Source organism: Pteronotus mesoamericanus, unplaced genomic scaffold, assembly GCF_021234165.1.
Source record: "Pteronotus mesoamericanus isolate MK-2021 breed Mesoamerican mustached bat unplaced genomic scaffold, CSHL_Meso_final scaffold_83, whole genome shotgun sequence".
NCBI classification, from domain to species: Eukaryota; Metazoa; Chordata; class Mammalia; order Chiroptera; family Mormoopidae; genus Pteronotus; species Pteronotus mesoamericanus.
In genome coordinates this window covers 3,096,174-3,114,299 of record NW_026555328.1, presented here as the reverse complement: position 1 = coordinate 3,114,299, position 18,126 = coordinate 3,096,174, and the positions used below count along the sequence as shown (strand labels likewise).

Below are 18,126 nucleotides of genomic sequence, written 5' to 3'. Positions count from 1 at the left end.
GTTAGCAGCTTTTCACCATTTTCAGTTTTCACAAAGTTCTTCACAAAAGCTGTTGAAACCCCTTTTATGTTTCAATTATGCCTAGGATTGTTTCTGTGGGGTTTTGGGGGGTTTTTTTGGTTATGTCTTATCTGATTCATCGGCACTTTAATATAACCTATTCAGTCTTCTCGATCACAGTTAAATGGAACCACCATTCACACAATTGATCGGAACAAAAATCTAGGAGACATGCTTCATTTCTCTCTTTCTTTCACTTCCTAAATTCAAACCAAAAGCAATCCCTTAAAAGCCTACCTTCTCAAAATAGTACACTCAAGTACCATTATCTCCATTTCCCTTATATTACCCTAGTCAAGCCACTATGACCTCTCAATCAAAAAACCACGAAGTCTCATATATGGTCTCTCAATTTCCATTCCTGCTCTTATGGCCTATACCCCAATCAGCAGCAAGAGCAATGGTCTCATGTCACTTCCCCCACTAACCACAGTGACTCCCTCTCACACCCCAAGACCTTATATGATAAGATCCTTGCTGGGCCTCTGACCCAATGTGTGACATGGTCCCCTTCAGTCCTTCCAGGCTGGTCTCTTGTCCTTGGAACACACAAGCCAAGCTCCTTCCAGATGCCATCCTTTCCCTCAGCTGCGTTTACTCTCCCCATTGTGCCATCTCTATAAGGAAGCATATCCTGACTGAGGTGGCCTCCTCTCAGGCACTTTGACTTCACAGCATTTTATTTTCCTTAGAGCAGAAATGGTCTCACTTATTAGGGAGTTTCTTTGTGTGTATTCTGTTCTCCACACTAGGATGCAAATTCCACAGGCCATATCCATATGTCCCTGTTTCCTATGTGTCCCAAGTGCCTACAACAGTGCCTTGCACATAGTAGGTGCTAATAATATCTATTGCCATAACATAGGACATTTAACATAGACTCACTAAATGTATGTGTTTCCTTGGGAACAAAGAAGATTTCAGTTCTTTTCAAACTTTGGGTCTGGTTTAACCTGATGACTAAGATCTTAAATTCTGGATTCAAACTGACTTATTTAAATTCCATGTTCATCTTATACTATTCACGTAGTCATGGCTGACTCCCTTCGTATCTCTGAGCCTCAGCTCCTTTTTCTATAAAATGCAGATAATAGCAGTACTTATGCCATAGGATCATGTGCAGATTAAACAAGGCAATACCTGTGAAACCTATCAGCTCAATGCTTTGAAATGGCAAACTCTCAGTAAATATTTTTTACCATTACTGGTGTTGGTTTTGTGTTTCAAGTAGTCACCATTATAGAGTAGAAAGGGTAATTTCTCTATAAGAGATCTTGCCTTTCATTCACTTACATTCATTTACTTATTCCATGAAGATTTGGATACAAACTAGTTCCAGACACTGTGCTAGGCATGACCTACACGAATACAAAAAGAAAGTATGCTTTCCTATAAGGAGCTCACCATTCAAAGCAAACAGATGATTCAAATTAGTAGTTAGCACATAAATGCCCATAGGCTATGGGAAGAAAGGGAAGAAGATCTAAGTCACAGGGGCCAGGGAGGAAGAGATGCCCATTCCCCTGAACCAAGAGTCAAAGAATGAGTACATGCATGCGCACATACTCTTCCAACACCACTGAGGCAGCCAAGTCTGGTTCATTAGCCTTACTTGACAAATGGAGAAACTGAGGTTTGGAGTAAGTAGAAGATCCAGTAGGTAAATCCAGGTTTTGTAAAATCCAAGATCAGCCCCAGGTTAGCACAGATGGTCCCTAAACTCATGCAAGTAAACAAGACAAAAATTCTCTAAAGGGCAGAAAGTTGAAAAAAAAGTTTCTTAATGGTCTCAGCTGGGATGCTTTACACCATACACTCAACACAGCCTCCAGTATCTGAAATTCTCATGAGAATAGATCTTAATCCCATAACTCTCAAGAATAAATCACTCCATTTGTAGCCCAAGAGAAATATCATCTTGCAGCAAAGGTGAAAAGGGATTCCTAACATAAATGTGACTTTGAAAAAAAGTAACCCTTGGTATGTTTTTCTAAGCAGACATTTGCTGTAGTGTCTGGAAGGACAATCCAAGCTTGGAAGTCAGAAAAAGACACCAAGCATTTTATCTTCGGTTTTTTGCAAGCTCTAGAAAATCCTCCTCCAGAAACTCAAAAGTGGAACCAGTAGCAGACACTGCTAAAGTGTGAGTGGGGAGCATTTGAGACTTTCAGTACCTAAAACAATGCCTCAGATATTGTCAAGGCTCTGTAAAAGTTTTGCAATTATTTATCTGTTACCAACTGAAACTCTGGGATGGGGAAAAGTCAGGTCTAGCCCCAAGTTTTACTTTGTTTGAGGCTATCTTTGAGTAGAACAGAGGCAGCCAGGGGCCAGAGGGTAGGGGAAATGAGATCTTTGTCAGAGAGTACAAACTTCCAGTTATAAGATGGGTAAATTCTGGGGATCTAATGCATAGCATCATGACAGTAGTTAACATACTGTATTATACACTTGAAGGTTACTGTGAGAGTAGATTTTAAATGTTCTCACCATAACAACATGGTAACTGCATTAGGTGAAAGATGTGATAACTAACCTTAATATAGTAAATGGTTTGCAATATATCTGTGTATCAAATTATCACAATGTGCACTTTATACTTATACAATGTTAAATGTTAATGGTACCTCAATAAAGCTGTATGGAAATAGAATATCTCTGAAAGAAACAGGACAATTCTGTTGTGATTTAATATAGAAAACACTACTAATTAAAGCGACACTGCTTCATTGTATATAATGTGAGTCCCTACTGCCTCTTGCCCTTAGCTTATTTAAAGTACTTTCTCCACTTGGAGTTGCCTTCCCCAGCCATAGAGATCACAACCTTACAATCCCAATTTTAAAGTTACTTGTTTTGAGGAAGGTTTCTCTAACAACATTCTTCTAACAATATGAGATTATTCTCTAAACTAAAGTCAAGCAGCGTTTGGTTTGTGGGGATCATTTTGGACACTATTAACTCTGACTTTTGTCTCAGAGAATCACCAAAACAATTGAACTTGAGGACTATGGGTATAGCTACAATAATTCACTATACTTTACCCTAAGGATTGTTTTTAACAACTGAGATGCTCAAATTTTTTCCTTCAAACTTAATTGACCTCTTTTAACCCTAAAATGGTAATACTCTTGTTTCTTTAACTTATCTTATAAAGGAGGTGTGGCTTTGATTTAATAAACTGGCAACATTTTGACTTGCTGAGAGATGGTATGTCTGTAACCAGTGCAAAACAGCAATCTAAGGGGTAAAACAATACATAAAAATTAGTCAATAATTACAAAAAGGCATAAAAAATATACAATGAGCATGTGTAACCAACAAATAGATATGAACATAAAATATCACCAATACCATTGAAGTCCTGGTATTAATTTGTGATATAATCAATCAATCAATAAGCTCTTTTCCTCAACATTATGTTTCTAAGCTTTGGATTAAGAAATGTAGCTCTTGTGATTTATTTTCACCAATGCATAATATTCTATTCTTATATATATCATTATTTATTTAATCATTAGTTGTTTGACCTCCTTTCAATTTTTGTTTATTATATAATTTTATGGCTTGATTCACATTTTTAAAATAGAATTGGACAGTCTTTTAATTTTATTTATTTATTTTCCTTGCTAATTTATTTAGTTTATTTATGCCTTCTCAAGTAATTTCTATTTGTCTTTTTCTATTATTCTTTTCATCAGATTGTGTTTTTTTAGATTGAATAACTTTAAAATTTTATTTATTCCCCTAAAATTAAGAAAATTCATTTTTGTCTCTTGTAATTATTGAAACATATGTATAACTAAAAGTCTAAAGTACAAGAATTTTAGAGCACTCTCAACCTAATGAACCCTCCAATCTAATATATTAACATCAGCTGATTTTTTTCTGTTTATCCCTTGCCCATGAACAATGTTATTATTTTATACTACCTCTATTTATTCCAGTTTTCCCACATGTTTACCAGTTCCTAAGCTCATCATTTATTCTGACTGTCTTCAGAGCTTTTATTCCTCTTTTCTGAATAACAATCTTAGTGCACAACTCTTGATGGTCAATTCTCTTTACTGTTTTTGTATTAAAATGTTTTTATAATTCATGTTTTTTATTAAATTCTTAGTTTTTAAATATAAAACCTTCATAACAATTAAAATTATAGTACAAGGAACACTGGCATGTACTTCACCTGGATTTACCAATTATTTTTCTTTTCATTTTTCTTTATCTCCCTATGGACAAATTTCAGGAGTTTGAATCAGGATTAAACTGGTAAATGAGAAAAACTACAGGTTGTTGAAAGAGTTCAAAGTCATATTTTAATATTGCTTTACAAATATGAACACGTGTTTAATATGGTGAAAGCATGTTTTAATCTATGTTTCTTAGACTCACACATATTAGAAGTCAGACTTCAATGAGATCTTCTTCATTTAAAAAATGAACCCATAGTTCACATATCACTTTTGATGTGGTGGTTTCTTAACAAGAAAATAGAAGAACTATTTGCAAAGCAATAAAAGCTGTTATGAACGTTTGCCTGAAAATCTAATATTAAAAAAAGGAATGAAATGCAAGAAGCTTTTTTCTTTCAAGAAATCACAAAGATTTCACTTCTTTTTTATCTTCTTCTTGGTCCTTTCTAGATTTTTTTGGTAGCCATGATACAAAGAAATAGCACTGAAGTGACTGAATTCTTTCTTCTGGGATTTGGTGCCCAGCACAGGTTTCACTATGCCCTCTTCATTGTATTTCTAGTCATCTATGTGACCTCCATGGTGGCTAATATCGGAATGATTCTGCTCATCAAGACAGATTCCAGACTTCGAAAACCCATGTACTTCTTCCTACAACATTTGGCTTTTGTTGATATCTGCTATACCTCTGCTATCACTCCCAAGATGCTGCAGAACTTTATAGTAGAAAATATATCAATATCATTCAAGGGCTGTGTTACACAATTACTGGTTTATGGAACATTCACAACCAGTGACTGTTACCTCCTGGCGTCTATGGCAGTGGACCGTTACGTGGCCATCTGTAACCCACTTCACTATCCCATTGTCATGTCCCGAAGAGTCTGCATCCACTTGGTAGCTGGTTCCTACATCATAGGCTCCATAAATGCTTCTGTGAACACAGGTTTTACATTTTCACTGTCCTTCTGCAAGTCCCATATCATCAATCACTTCTTTTGTGATGCTCCTCCAATTCTTGCCCTTTCATGCTCCAACACTGATATCAACGTTATGCTGCTTTCTGTCTTCGTGGGATTTAACTTGATGTTTACTGTGTTGGTCATCATCCTTTCCTACACCTGTATCATAGCCACCATCCTAAAGATGTCTTCCACCACAGGGAGGAAAAAAGCCTTCTCCACGTGTGCCTCCCACCTGACGGCAGTCACCATTTTCTATGGAACCCTGTCATATATGTACCTACAACCTCATGCTAGTAAATTCCAAGAGAATATGAAAGTGGCTTCCATATGTTATGGTATTGTGATTCCCATGTTGAACCCCCTGATCTATAGTTTGAGGAATAAGGAAGTAAAGGAAGCTCTAAAAGAGATGGGGAAAAAGTTATAGATTGGACCCAAATGGTTCAAATTCAGCACATCAAGGTATCCAGGAGAGATGTTTAATCACTGAATAATGTCTCTGAAATTGAAAACACATTCACATCTTAAAGCAAGGCTACCTCTTTTAATAGACAAGTGCTTAGAATGTGAGAAATATAGAAACATCTCATGGGACTAATTTTCCCTGGGGTAGAGTTTGAGAAACATATCTCATACTACCCATGAAGAAGGGCTTTATTGGAACTACTTAAAATATTAAGATGTATATGTGGACTTTACAAAGCATTGAAATGTTTTAAATATTTTAGATATGTTCTTAAAGACAAGAAAACTCCAATTTTGTAAATAATGTTAAAACTGAAGTTCATTTTTTTCCATTCCTTTTAACAAGTTCCCTAAATTGTTTACAAACAGGCTCTTCACAGATTCTGTTCCAATCATTGCATAAACCCAAATATAAAATAACTTTATTTGAAAAGCACCTTATGACTAGGCTATTATGCTTTCTACTTAATATTCCCCTATTCATTACATTCTCTAGCACTTAAAAACACATTCCTTATCTGATGTTATCACTATTTTGACATTAGTTACCCTCTTTATTTTGAATTCATCTCTTTCTTGCATAAAATAAGGAAATTCTGGAAACATTTCCTAGCTCTATTTCCACTAGAGATAGAAAATCTAGAATGTAGATATATTTAAAAGCCTAAACAATGGTCATTCATTTATGAAAGGCATACCAGTCATTTTGGTCCAAGCAATTAATTTTAAACTACAGGAATTCAATGAGAAGTTGAAGGGAGGCAAAGAGCTCATTGAATCAGGAAGACAGACTGTTGACAAAGGAGCTTTAGTAGATAGACTGAAGGTAAGTGATGGAAACCCTCACACAAACCTGGAGATGCCATGCTAACTAGATGAAAGAACAAATTTCACAACCAATAACACCAACCAATCTAATGAACTGACCAGAAAAATGTACAATTAAGTAACAGCACAGGAGAACCAGATGAAAGAAGAAAGTATGTTTTTCAAATACTATCCTACTTAAATTCTAAGAGAAGAGAAAAAATTAACCTAAAGTCAGTGTAAGGTGACCAGAACCTCCTCAATAAAGACACTGTCTTTTGTATGTACTACCTCTGGACATGAACTAAGGGGGGGATGCAGGTGGGGGGGGGGGGTGCAGGGCGGAGGGGAATATAGGGGAGAGAAAAATGGGACAACTGTAATAGCATAATCAATAAAATATACTTAAAAAATAAAAAAAAAAAAGACACTGTCTTTATAAAGGAAGAGATCTTCCATCCAGGGCAGGTCCACATATCCAGGCCCTGGGGACAATAGCTAAACAGTTATCAGAAAGTAGACAGAGGATGTTCTGAGGCCCTGGAAGGGAAAGTTGGAGGCCAATGTATAGCATCATGACTATAGTTAAAATAATATGCCATGTTCCCTCACACTGTACAGTTTGTTAAGCTTTTTGAAGGGGATTATCCCAAGCAGCAGAGAAAAAGCAGAAAGAGATAGAGAAGAACAAAAGCAAAGAAAAGATGGATAACTTAGCTGGCTTATCCCCTGGGACCCGCAACTCAAGCTCACAGGGGACTTTGATAAACTATGTAGAATGTCCCATGGAATTGTCCCTCTGAAGGACAAGAGGGTATGACATTTTTTCAGTCCCCCTCCCCCATTGCTTGAGGGTTGCCAAGATCTTCCAAAGCTTCTGAGCTATTCCTGAGGCACAGAAACAGAGAGGTAGCATCAGACACCTGCCACTCATAGCCCAGATGATGCTGCCTACTGCAGATGTATAGAAATCAAATAGCTGAGGAGTTTGGGGCAACGCCCAGGCATTTCTGCTGCTCCACATAACACAGTTCTAGCCAGTGAGATGTGAGCAGAAGTTCACTAGGTTGAGGGAGAGCATTTGTTTTCCTGATCAAGAGTATGTGTGTGGTTGCCACCTTACCCTTCTGGATCCCTTTTCCTGCCTTGACAGGGAACATGATACCTAGCAGCACAGTAGACATGTCAGACTGTGAGACAACCAGCATATGGGAAAGACGAAGCAAATCACAAAAGTGTGAGTCTTAACTTCCAAAGATGATTGTGAAGAAAAAACTAAGTCTTTGTTTTTAAGCCAAATTTGGGTTTTCTTCCACTAGCAGTGGAACCCATTCCTAACTGAGACTTGGGTCAGGCAGCAAGGAACACTAACTGTCAGTTCACCAGCATTTTGACAATATCTCCTTCGTGAATATGCTGGTCAATCAAAAAGCTACAGACGCAACCTAACTTTCTCCCTTTGCTGATGAAATTAAAGCTTTAACCTTAGCAGCTTTATAGACAAATAACTCAAAGACTCTTATGCCACAGATTGTTATCCAAAAATATGAGGGCTGTCCAGAAAGTATCCAGCCATGCCCTATGGAAAATAGAGACACTGATTGAAAAAGATATACGATACATGAAACATTGTGCATAAGACAATGAAGCCTCAGTCCCCTTCAAAGAAGGCACTCTGGGACCTCACGCAGTTCTCCCAATCCCCATCAGCTGTCCCATTGTATTTTCCTGAATCTCATCAATGGTCTGAAATCTCTTCCCTTTCAAAGGTGATTTTAGATTTGGGGGAAAAGCCAGAAGTCGCAGGGCACCAAATCTGGACTGTAGCAGGGCTGAGTCACCTGGGTGATTTGATGTTTTGCCAAAAAAACTCTGCATGAGATGTGATGCATGAGAGGTGCGTTGTCGTGATGAAGCTGCCAGTCACTCTTGCATCCTCCCCAAAAGCCTTCTGAATCATCTTAGTAGTTTCCACGGAGGAGTGTTCAAGCTTAACAGAAAATTCGATGCAGATTTATTGCTCTACTCACTCAGTCATTTTGAATGTGGCAACCACACAGTATGCATGCTCACTCAAAGGTGTCTATCATCCCCATCAAATACTAAAGTCATCATCTTTCACACAAGCACATTCCAGTCCACACTCCTTGGCTGCCAGGTTACAACAACTTCACACAAACCATTCCCTTCATGTGAACAATGGCTGGACTTTTTCCAGACAGACCTTGGTATTCTCACTGTGTCAGGTACAACTGAAAGAAAGCTATCTTATCCAGGGCTGATTTTATAAATATATGTATTTTCAGAAAAAAAATCAAAAGGAATTTTTTCTTTAAATAAATAAACAATGATTAAAGTGATCATGTAAAATACGCTCAAATAATAGTAACTCTCTGTCACACTAGGAACCATATGCCCTTAAGTTTAGATTAGCTTTGAATGTAGGTATGTATGTATTTAGTTTGAAAGAGCCATGCTTTTTGCTGATTGTGGTGCTTAGGTCAATTTCCTAGACCTAACACAGGTTCTTGGATCTATAAAAAGATGTTCAATCTGATTCAAAAACAAGAAAACATTTTAAAAAGAGTTGATCTTTAAGAAAGCAACACACACAGAGTCCCTAATGACTAACACAAATTAAATGTATCCTCTATAGAAAGCTTAAATGTTCTTCAGCAGAAAATAACTACTGAACAGTGTTTATTCCAATTCCACCTCAGCCTCAGGAACCTCAGGTTCTCAAGGGAACAAGTACTGATTCCTTAGGCCCCAGCTATAAACTGCCCAATTAGGAAGGCACCACACAGAGAAACCTCGGAGGGCAGTCAGCCTGCGCCAGTTGCAGAAAGAGACTCTGGAGGCAACATTGGTGTAAGTAGAAGAAAGCCAATCCCACTTTTCAAACACAGCCATATATCATCCCAGGGTGTGCAGAAAATCGGGGAGCAACAGGATCAGAGCCAAAGGTCTAGCAAGTTCCACCCCAAGACCACTTCATCCCTGGAGACAAAATGGAAATGGAGGGAGGGAACTAAATTGGCTAAGTGTAGGTATCATGAATAAACACATGACTGAAAGATTGGATGGATAGATATTATATGTCTTTAGGTATATTATTTACATGTGTTATTATGACTAATTTTGAGTGTTCATTCAATGCCTGGTCCTGTGCCATGAAGTTTATATAAATCACCTCACTTTGTCATGTCATTACAAAGCAGGTTTTATTTTTTCCTCTTCCTTTTTAAAACAATTAAGCTATTTAAAAAGAAAAGATGAAGAAGTTTATAAGTTAAGGCATTCTCTCCTCACTCCCCCGCCCAAGGATGACCATGAAAAGTTTAGTATGAATCCTTCCTGAGCTTTTACATAGACAAATAAAGAAAATGAGATAAGAGAGTAGAGGAGTGAAAGTTTTATTTTTAAAGGGGCCCACATTTTACGTATCATTCTCCAACTTGCTTTGCTCATTTAACAATATGATATGAGCACCTTTACATAACAGCATATATTTATCTCATTCTTTTTGGAGCATGTATTGATCCACAATAAGAATCTACACTCATTTGTTTAACTCTATTTTCAAGGTTTTGGTATCGAAGACAGTGTTACAATGACAATCATTACCTCCTATGTAATTCTGCGATCCCATTTTATGGCGTCTGGAACTGAGGCCAAAAGGAAGTACGTCCTTTGTCTCCATGAAGTGTCGGGACTGTAATTCAAACCCAGACCAGCCTGTTTCCTTTCCACTTCACCGTGCTTGATATAAATAAAGCTTCAGAAGCACCAGGGTTCAGTCAGAGTTAAGAATGTTCAAACTACTTGGACACTGACGCACATGCTTCTGTGTGTGTGTGATGACTCTTGTACCGGTTTTCCATAGCTCTTGAAAAAGGTCCCCCAGTGGGGATGAATAGTGATGGATGGAGACTTGACCTGGAGTGGTAAACACACAATTCGGTGCACAGATGATATGTTGGGGAACTGTGTACCTGAAACCTGTGTAAATTTGTTAACTAGTGTCACCCCAATAAACTGAATAAAAAGAAAAAAATTAATTGAAAAGAAAATCTTCCCCAATGTGTCATACATTTTATTTTAACTCATAATTATTAAGTTGATGTGGTAAATGTTATCACGCTATCAAGAGTCTATATTAAGCGACCCATGACCAACTCAAGCTTCGTATGACAAGTACTTTTACCCACTGAACAAAAGTCTCCTTGAAAAGGCTGAATTTACCCTATTTTAATTTGCAAATCTACCCGAGGAGGAAACTTACACAAATTCGTTGGCTCTCAGACTTCACAAAAATGTTGAGTTAAAGAAAACATTTCTTGTTTTATCACTACAGAGTTATCACATGATACTTTCTGTTTATTTTTCAAGATATTTGAAAGAATCAGATTGTCCACATCACCCACAGGTTAATTTGCTATATTTCCCACCACTGAGGCACATTCTTATCTAAAACAGACCATCTCATCCACGGAGTTACTGCTCTGCCTGGCATTACTGACGTCAGAGTAAAGGAGCTTCCTACTGGTGTGCTGAGGACGTGGCTTTTCCTTTGTGAGGAGTTTCTGTTATTGCACATTATCTTAGGTGCATAAAGACACACTTAAAATAAAATAACCACAATTCATGTAGCCACCTTCTAACTTGTGCAACTTGTTTTTTATTAGTTAGCATTCCATTTCAGATATTTATCCACATACATCGTGTAACAACAATTTACTGAATTTTCAGGGGTTTGTTTATATTTTTCTATGATGAACAATGCTATTATGAACATTCTTGTATATGTATATTTATAGGTATACATATTCATGCATATAGTTACATGTCTCTGCGGGTATCCTTGTTTTTTATGATAAAAATTTTTTCTAGTATTTGTAACTATAATGAAAGTTCTAGACCATAGGGAGGCATATATTTAATTTTACTAGTTATTCCAAATTTTACTCCAACATGACTGTGTTAATTTACCTTCCTACCAGAAATATGTGACCATATAGTATCACCAAAACTTTAACTTTTAGACTGAGTATAAAATTATATTTCAATACAGCATTAATATACAATTATCTGATTCTTAGTCAGTTGTGGGTATTTTCATATTTTTTAATGACTATTTGGGTTTTCCTTTCTATAATTATCCTGATCATATCTTTTATAAATTTTTCTCTTGGGGTAATTATAGAAATTATTTACATAGTAGTACTGGATTCTAATTCTTTTGACATCTATATATGTTGCAAAAAAATTTACCCAAGTAAATTTCCAGCCAATATCCAGTCTCCTTTTTTATAATGTTTGTGTTTTAAATTTAGATATAGTTGAATTTTCAATGTTTTCTGTTTTGTGCATTCATGTCTTGTTTAAATATTTTTTGCATATTTAAGTCATAGATATTCTGCTGTTTTACTCTCAGAGTTTTACAGTTTAAAGCTTTAATTCATTTGGAATTGATTTTTATAAAATGTAAAATAGGAATACAATGTTATTACTTCATATGTGTAGGCATTTGGAGCACCACAGTTTAATGGGGCATGATTTATTGATGTTCATTTATTATTTTCATGCATCAAGCCTCCATAGACTTGTGGGTTGTTTATTTCTTTTTCTCAGTTCCATTCATCTATTTTCTGCCCTCATACTAGTACCACGCTGTCATCAGTAACTCTTTAGGATAGGTCCTGAAATCTGGTAGGACAGGTTCTCACCCTGCTTTCCTTCAAAATTCTCTCAGTTATTTTTAGCCTTCATCTCCCCTACATAAATTTTGTAAATTTGTGAAGGTGCCCATAAAATTCTCTCAAGAATTTGATTGAAATGACATTGAATTTATAAATTAATATTGGGAGGAAAATACAAGCCTTATACAACTTAGTCTTGACTGCAGATGGAAAACATATCTTCTCTTCTTCTAAAATTTTCTTTCTTGCAAAGGGGCCTCCATTTGTGTAACCTGGGCTCCCTCTTCCCACTTTGTCCCCTCAGTTCCCAGAAAGATGCAGTAAGGTAGCTGACTGGCATATCTGACAACAACCTGTCATGCTCTGCTTTGCCCTTACCCTCTTGGGATTCACCAGCCTGCTGAAGCCCATGTTCCCCTGAATTCCAGAGACACTTCCCCCAACATGTGCAAGAGGACTCCCCCATTCACAGCCACCAAAGCTGCATAAATAGGCTGTCTACATATGGTGTTCACTGGCAGCAAGTAACTTGACTAATAAAGTCTTTCCCGAAGTATCTAAATATAATATTATTGTCTCCACAAAGATATTATCTTTATTCCTCGAGTCACTCAAATCCTGGGAAAGGAAGTGAACAGTTATTTACTGGAAACTCCTCTGAGGCCCCAGCAATCATTTCTTTCATACATGGATGGGTTTGATTGTCAATGTGTATTTTTAAGCTGTTTGTATCTATATTCACAAGTGACATTGGTTTCAACTTTCTTTCCTCAAATTTCACTTAGTTTGTTGTCAAGTTTACATTAGCTTCATGAAATGAGTTGGAATGTCTTTTTGTCAGTTATGGGGAAAGGTTGCATATTAGAACTAGTTGTGTCCATAAAATATTTGGTAAAACTTTCCCATAACATAGTTGGGCCAAGTATTTGTGTAAGTAAATTTTAAAATAACAAGTCAAATCACCTAATGGTTTGAAAATATTTAAGTATTTTACACACATACAGACACACTGACTACTCTATGCTGTTAATCTGTTTTCTTTCTCAAAAAAATAAATATTGGAAAACACAGTAACATTTTTCAAATTATGTGCATAATATAAAGTGTTTATGGTACAACAAATACCAGTGCCAGCAATCCAGTATAATAAAGAAAAGAATTTTATTAGTGTTTATTCTCCTGGGGTAATGAACTAAGGAAAGGAATGTACTTTGTTCAATTATGTTTTCAAAATAACAAACAATAAGACAAAAATGATGAATTATTATTTCAAATTTAAGGATTTCAGCTGTATAAAACATATTATAGACAAAATTAATAGATGGTAGAATGTGAGAAAGTCTCAAATCAACAGCTAATGGGAAATTCAAATCTGGAATAAAGATTCAAATCTGAGACAAAGAACATCTAAAAAGCAACTTAATAGAAACATTGACAAAAATGTGGACAGGCAATTAACAGAAAAATAGAATCCCAAGATTCTTTAGAAGAATATTAGGTGATGTTCAAGTTCACTTGTAATTAAAGGAGAAAACATATAAAAATGAAGTATCACTGTACAACACTTTTCCTAGCCAAAAATAATTAGAAATATGCTCAGTGGAATTTAGGAGATGGGAATCCTCCCACCCCACAATGTACAATTAGTAGGAATTTATACTGGTGAATATATTATGGAAAGCAGCCTAGGAAACCTTGGTTAAGTTAAATGTGTGCCTACCCTCAGAATCAAAAATTTTGTCCCTTGGAACATACTGTAGAAAAAAATTTGAACTGAATTATTTGCCATGGAGACAAGTTGTAGGCAATCTGCTAGCCATCACTAGGAAAGTACATAGATAAATTAGGATGGATGGACATCACAGATCATGATACTCAGTGTGTGGTCCATGGACCAGCACCAGCCCTTGGACTCTGTTTCTGCTCTATGATGAGTAATTATAGACAATGCGGTTGAACATTTAAAACTACTATAGAATTTAGACAATGCTGAGACCTTTATATAGCTTTTTACAAAATATTGGTCCACAACAAATAGGAAATGTTAAAAAGAAAATGATCCTTTACCATAAATACTTTGGTAAACACTTCCACAAAGGACTCCACATGTCCATGAATACTTGATTGCAGAAAAGAGTTACTAAGAAGGGGAAAGAAACAAAAGGAGAATATAGAAATAAGTTGGAACAAGGTCATATAGAATTTAATAGGTGTGTCAAGGTTTCAGATACAATAATTAGTATTTAGGTACATTGAGGTTTCTAATTAACATATTGAGCATAAAAGAAAGCATAATTAAATAAAAGTGTGCTTTAAATTCTTTAATTGCTATATTTATGAAATTCCAATCAATTTGCACCCTGAGAATACAGCTACTGGTCCATAGCAATTTTTCCCAACTGCAGATGCAATTATCTAAGTCAGGTGTCAAGGCTCAGCCTTTGAAATAGAAGTCAATTGTATCATAGAAAATATTATCTGACCCCCACTATGAAACCAAATATTATACCATTTCCAACTCCAGGACTGGTTAAAGGGTCACAATGATCTTAGCTTTCTCTGTTTCTCTTTCTGTGTCTCTTTTCAGCTGATACTTTGTCATGGAACAAAACAATGGCACTCAAGCAACTGTATTCATTCTCCTGGAATTTGCTGTTCAAATGAGTCCTGGCATATCCTCTTCATAGTATCTCTCGTGATCTATATGACCACCCTTGTGGGGAATATTGGGATGATCGTACTCATCAAGATTGATTCTTGCCTTCACACCCCTAGGTACTTTTTCCTCCAACACTTGACATTTGCTGATCTTTCCTGTGCCTCTGCTATCACTCCCAAGATGTTGCAAAACTTTGTAGGAACAGAAAAATCCATCTCATTCATAGGATGCATGGTACAATTACTAGTTTACTCTGCTTTTGCAACAAGCGACAGCTATATCCTTGCTACAATGGCAGTGGACCGTTCCGTGGCCATCTGTAACCTACTCCACTATCCAATAGTCATGACCCAGAGTCTGCATTCAACTCTTAGTTGGTTCATACCTCATGGGTTTCCTAAATGCCTCTGTAAATACAAGTCTAACTTTCTCACTGAACTTTTGCAAATCCAATAGAATTAACCACTTTTTCTGTAATGAACCCCCAATTCTTGCCCTCTCATGTTCCAACATTGATTTGAATATCATGTTTCTAACAGTCTGCGTAGGGTTTAACGATGTTTGCGGTGTTGATCATATCTTTTCCTGCCTATGTATTCCGGCTGCCATCCTGAAGATGTCTTCTGCTGCAGAAAGAAGAAAAGCCCTCTCCCCATGTACCTTCCACATGACAGCAATCACCATTTTCTATGGGACTCTCTCTTACGTGTAGCTGTGCGATGGAACCGAAGAGTCTCAAGAGCAAGAAAAAATGGCTTCTGGGTTTTATGGCATCATAATCCCCATGTTAAACCCCCTCATCTACAGCCTGAGAAACCAAGGTGTGAAAAAAGCCTTGAAAGGGATTGTGAAGAAATGCTTCTAGTTTGACTCTCAATTTCTAATTTGCTATGCTTATAAACCACCAGACCGACAGCGCTGATTTTTAAAAAATCAAAACAAAAAAAAGTCAAACAATATGGAAAAGTTGCTCATTGTTACTAGTATCAAAGTGCAAATTAAAGTCACAATGAGCTATCTACCCATATGTCTGGCAAAAACTGCTAAAGAATGATAATGCCTATTAACTGCTGTGATGCAAGGAAAATAATGCTATCATATATCATTAATGGAAAACTGAAGTGTTATTTCACTTTAGAAGGAATCTGAAAAACACTAAACTATCTTTTTAAAACAAAAATAGTCTTCAACCCAGGATTTCAGCCTTGCAAATTGATCTACTAATAAAAGTTCCAGTCCATAAAGAAAGATATTTCAGGATGCTTATTATAATGTTGTTAAGGAATACAAGACCAAAAACAGTGAGTATTCCTCAATAGGAAAATAAATCTGTATTGTTTTCAGTCTAAAAACTGTATTTATTGCTGCATAACAAGTTTCCACAAATTCAGGGGCTTAAAAATACACACAATTATTATCTTACAGTTTTATGGGTCAGGAATCTATACGCTGCTAAAATGCATTCTCTGAGATGCTACAATCAAGGTGTCAGCCAGGACAGGAATTCATCTGGAGGCTCACCTGGGGATGGCCCTGTTTCCAAGCTCCCTCATGTTATTGGGAGAGTTCATCTCCTTGCAGTTGTAGGACTGAGATTCCTGCCTTCTTTCTGGCTGTCAGCCAGAGGCTACTCCCAGCTTTTAGAAACAACCCACAATTCTTTGCCACATGGTCCTCTCCACAATGCCCTTCATAACATGCATGGTAGCTTATGTCTTCAAAGCCAGAAAGCTATATATAGCTACTCATACATACATCTCATGAATAACACCCTTCATATGCCTAAATCTTACTATAACTTCAAATGTCACTCTCTCCCTAAATTGTTTCCAGCTTAATACTTGTTTACCACCAACTTTCTACCCTTGGAAATATTTTCTTCTTCCACTGAAGACCCATAGCACTTCATTTGCATCAATAAATATTATTTATGATTTATAATTTCCTATCTAAATTATTTATTTACATAAAAGACCTTCACTTTTATCCATAAAGCTCTTGAGATACATTGTTTTCTATGACCTTTTAACATCTGATGTAGAGCCTTAGACACAGTAGGTATCTAATAAATATTTAATGAATAAATGAATAATGACCAAAAAACAATAATATAGACAGTTTCCCAACTACAAGTTAAGTGATTATGTAGCCTATACTAGTGGTCTCTAAATACCAATCTATGGACAGCAGCATTTGAATGACCAGGAAAAGGTTTTCATTTTTAAGTGAAAATAACTATAGCTCAGTCCTGGAGATGTTGGTTCAGTGATATTAGATGGAGCCTAATATTTATAAGTATCTGTATATGGAGAATGTTGCTTTAATTGCGTGTGCCATGGGAAAATAGTATTTAAGAGCACAAGATTTAGAACCTTTTAGAATTTGGTTTATGTCCCAACCAACCCTGCCACTCAACAGCAGTGTCCCTTTGTAAGTAATGAAGCTTTCAAAACTTGTTTCTCATGATAATACAGATCTTAAGAGGTTTTTTAATTTGTTTTTAATTAGTAAATAGATCAACAAGATAATGCAGAAATGATAATAAATCAACAAGATAATGAATAGAAATCATAGTACCTAGCATTAATAAACTCTCAATAAATGTTAATGGTAACAGTCACTCACAAGGAGTATATCAACATGAGTGTGATAGACATTTTAAGAGTGCCCTCACCACACATGTGCATGCACACACACACTCTCGGTAAGTCTCCCAAGATTTGTAACGTGAAAACTTGCCCCTCTGAGAAGCTCTTCTCTTCTTTAGCAGAAAATTAACTAATAAGTCTTGTTTTCTTTGATCCTATCTCTGCTCATAGGGCCACAAGTATTCGAGGGAACAGATTCTGATCCCATAGACCTCAGCTATATACTCTTTTTGTGGAGAAATCATTGGGTGACCAATCAGTCTTTGCTAGGTTGGGAAGGAAATCTAAGGACAAAATTGCTATACATAAAGCAAATTACATTTTTCCTATTCAGCTTACCATTATTCCAGCATATGAGGACTACTGTAAAGTCTACAGAATTAGAAACAATATTCCAGCATAATTAACTCCAGGGCTTGGTAGAGTCATCTTATCTTAAGCAAAATGAAAATATAAATGGAGAAAGGAAATTATCAATAGTATAGAGAAGCGATAAAATGGCCCTGGAGATAAGGTCTGACATATCAACCATAATGTCCTCAACTGAACATAAACAACCTTCACAGAATGTAAGTAATAATGAGACAAGGCCACCCCATGACAGATGGAGCAAGACAGAACCAAGGC

The 18,126-nt window shown here is 36.4% G+C and overlaps 1 protein-coding gene and 1 pseudogene across 1 annotated transcript; both read left to right on the top strand.

The window, feature by feature from the left end:
* Positions 1–4,703: 4,703 nt before the first annotated feature.
* LOC129062645 (putative olfactory receptor 5AK3) lies at positions 4,704–5,645 on the top strand. Its single transcript, XM_054563658.1, has one exon. It carries the CDS (start codon positions 4,719–4,721, stop codon positions 5,643–5,645), a length of 927 nt encoding a protein of 308 aa, XP_054419633.1. The 5' UTR covers positions 4,704–4,718.
* A 9,147-nt stretch (positions 5,646–14,792) lies between these two features.
* On the top strand, positions 14,793–15,751 carry LOC129062647 (olfactory receptor 5AK2-like; annotated as a pseudogene).
* The last annotated feature ends 2,375 nt before the right edge of the window (positions 15,752–18,126 follow it).

Coding starts and splice junctions, on each gene's coding strand:
- LOC129062645 (XM_054563658.1), top strand. CDS start 4,719: ATGATACAAAGAAATAGCACTGAAGTGACTGAATTCTTTCTTCTGGGA.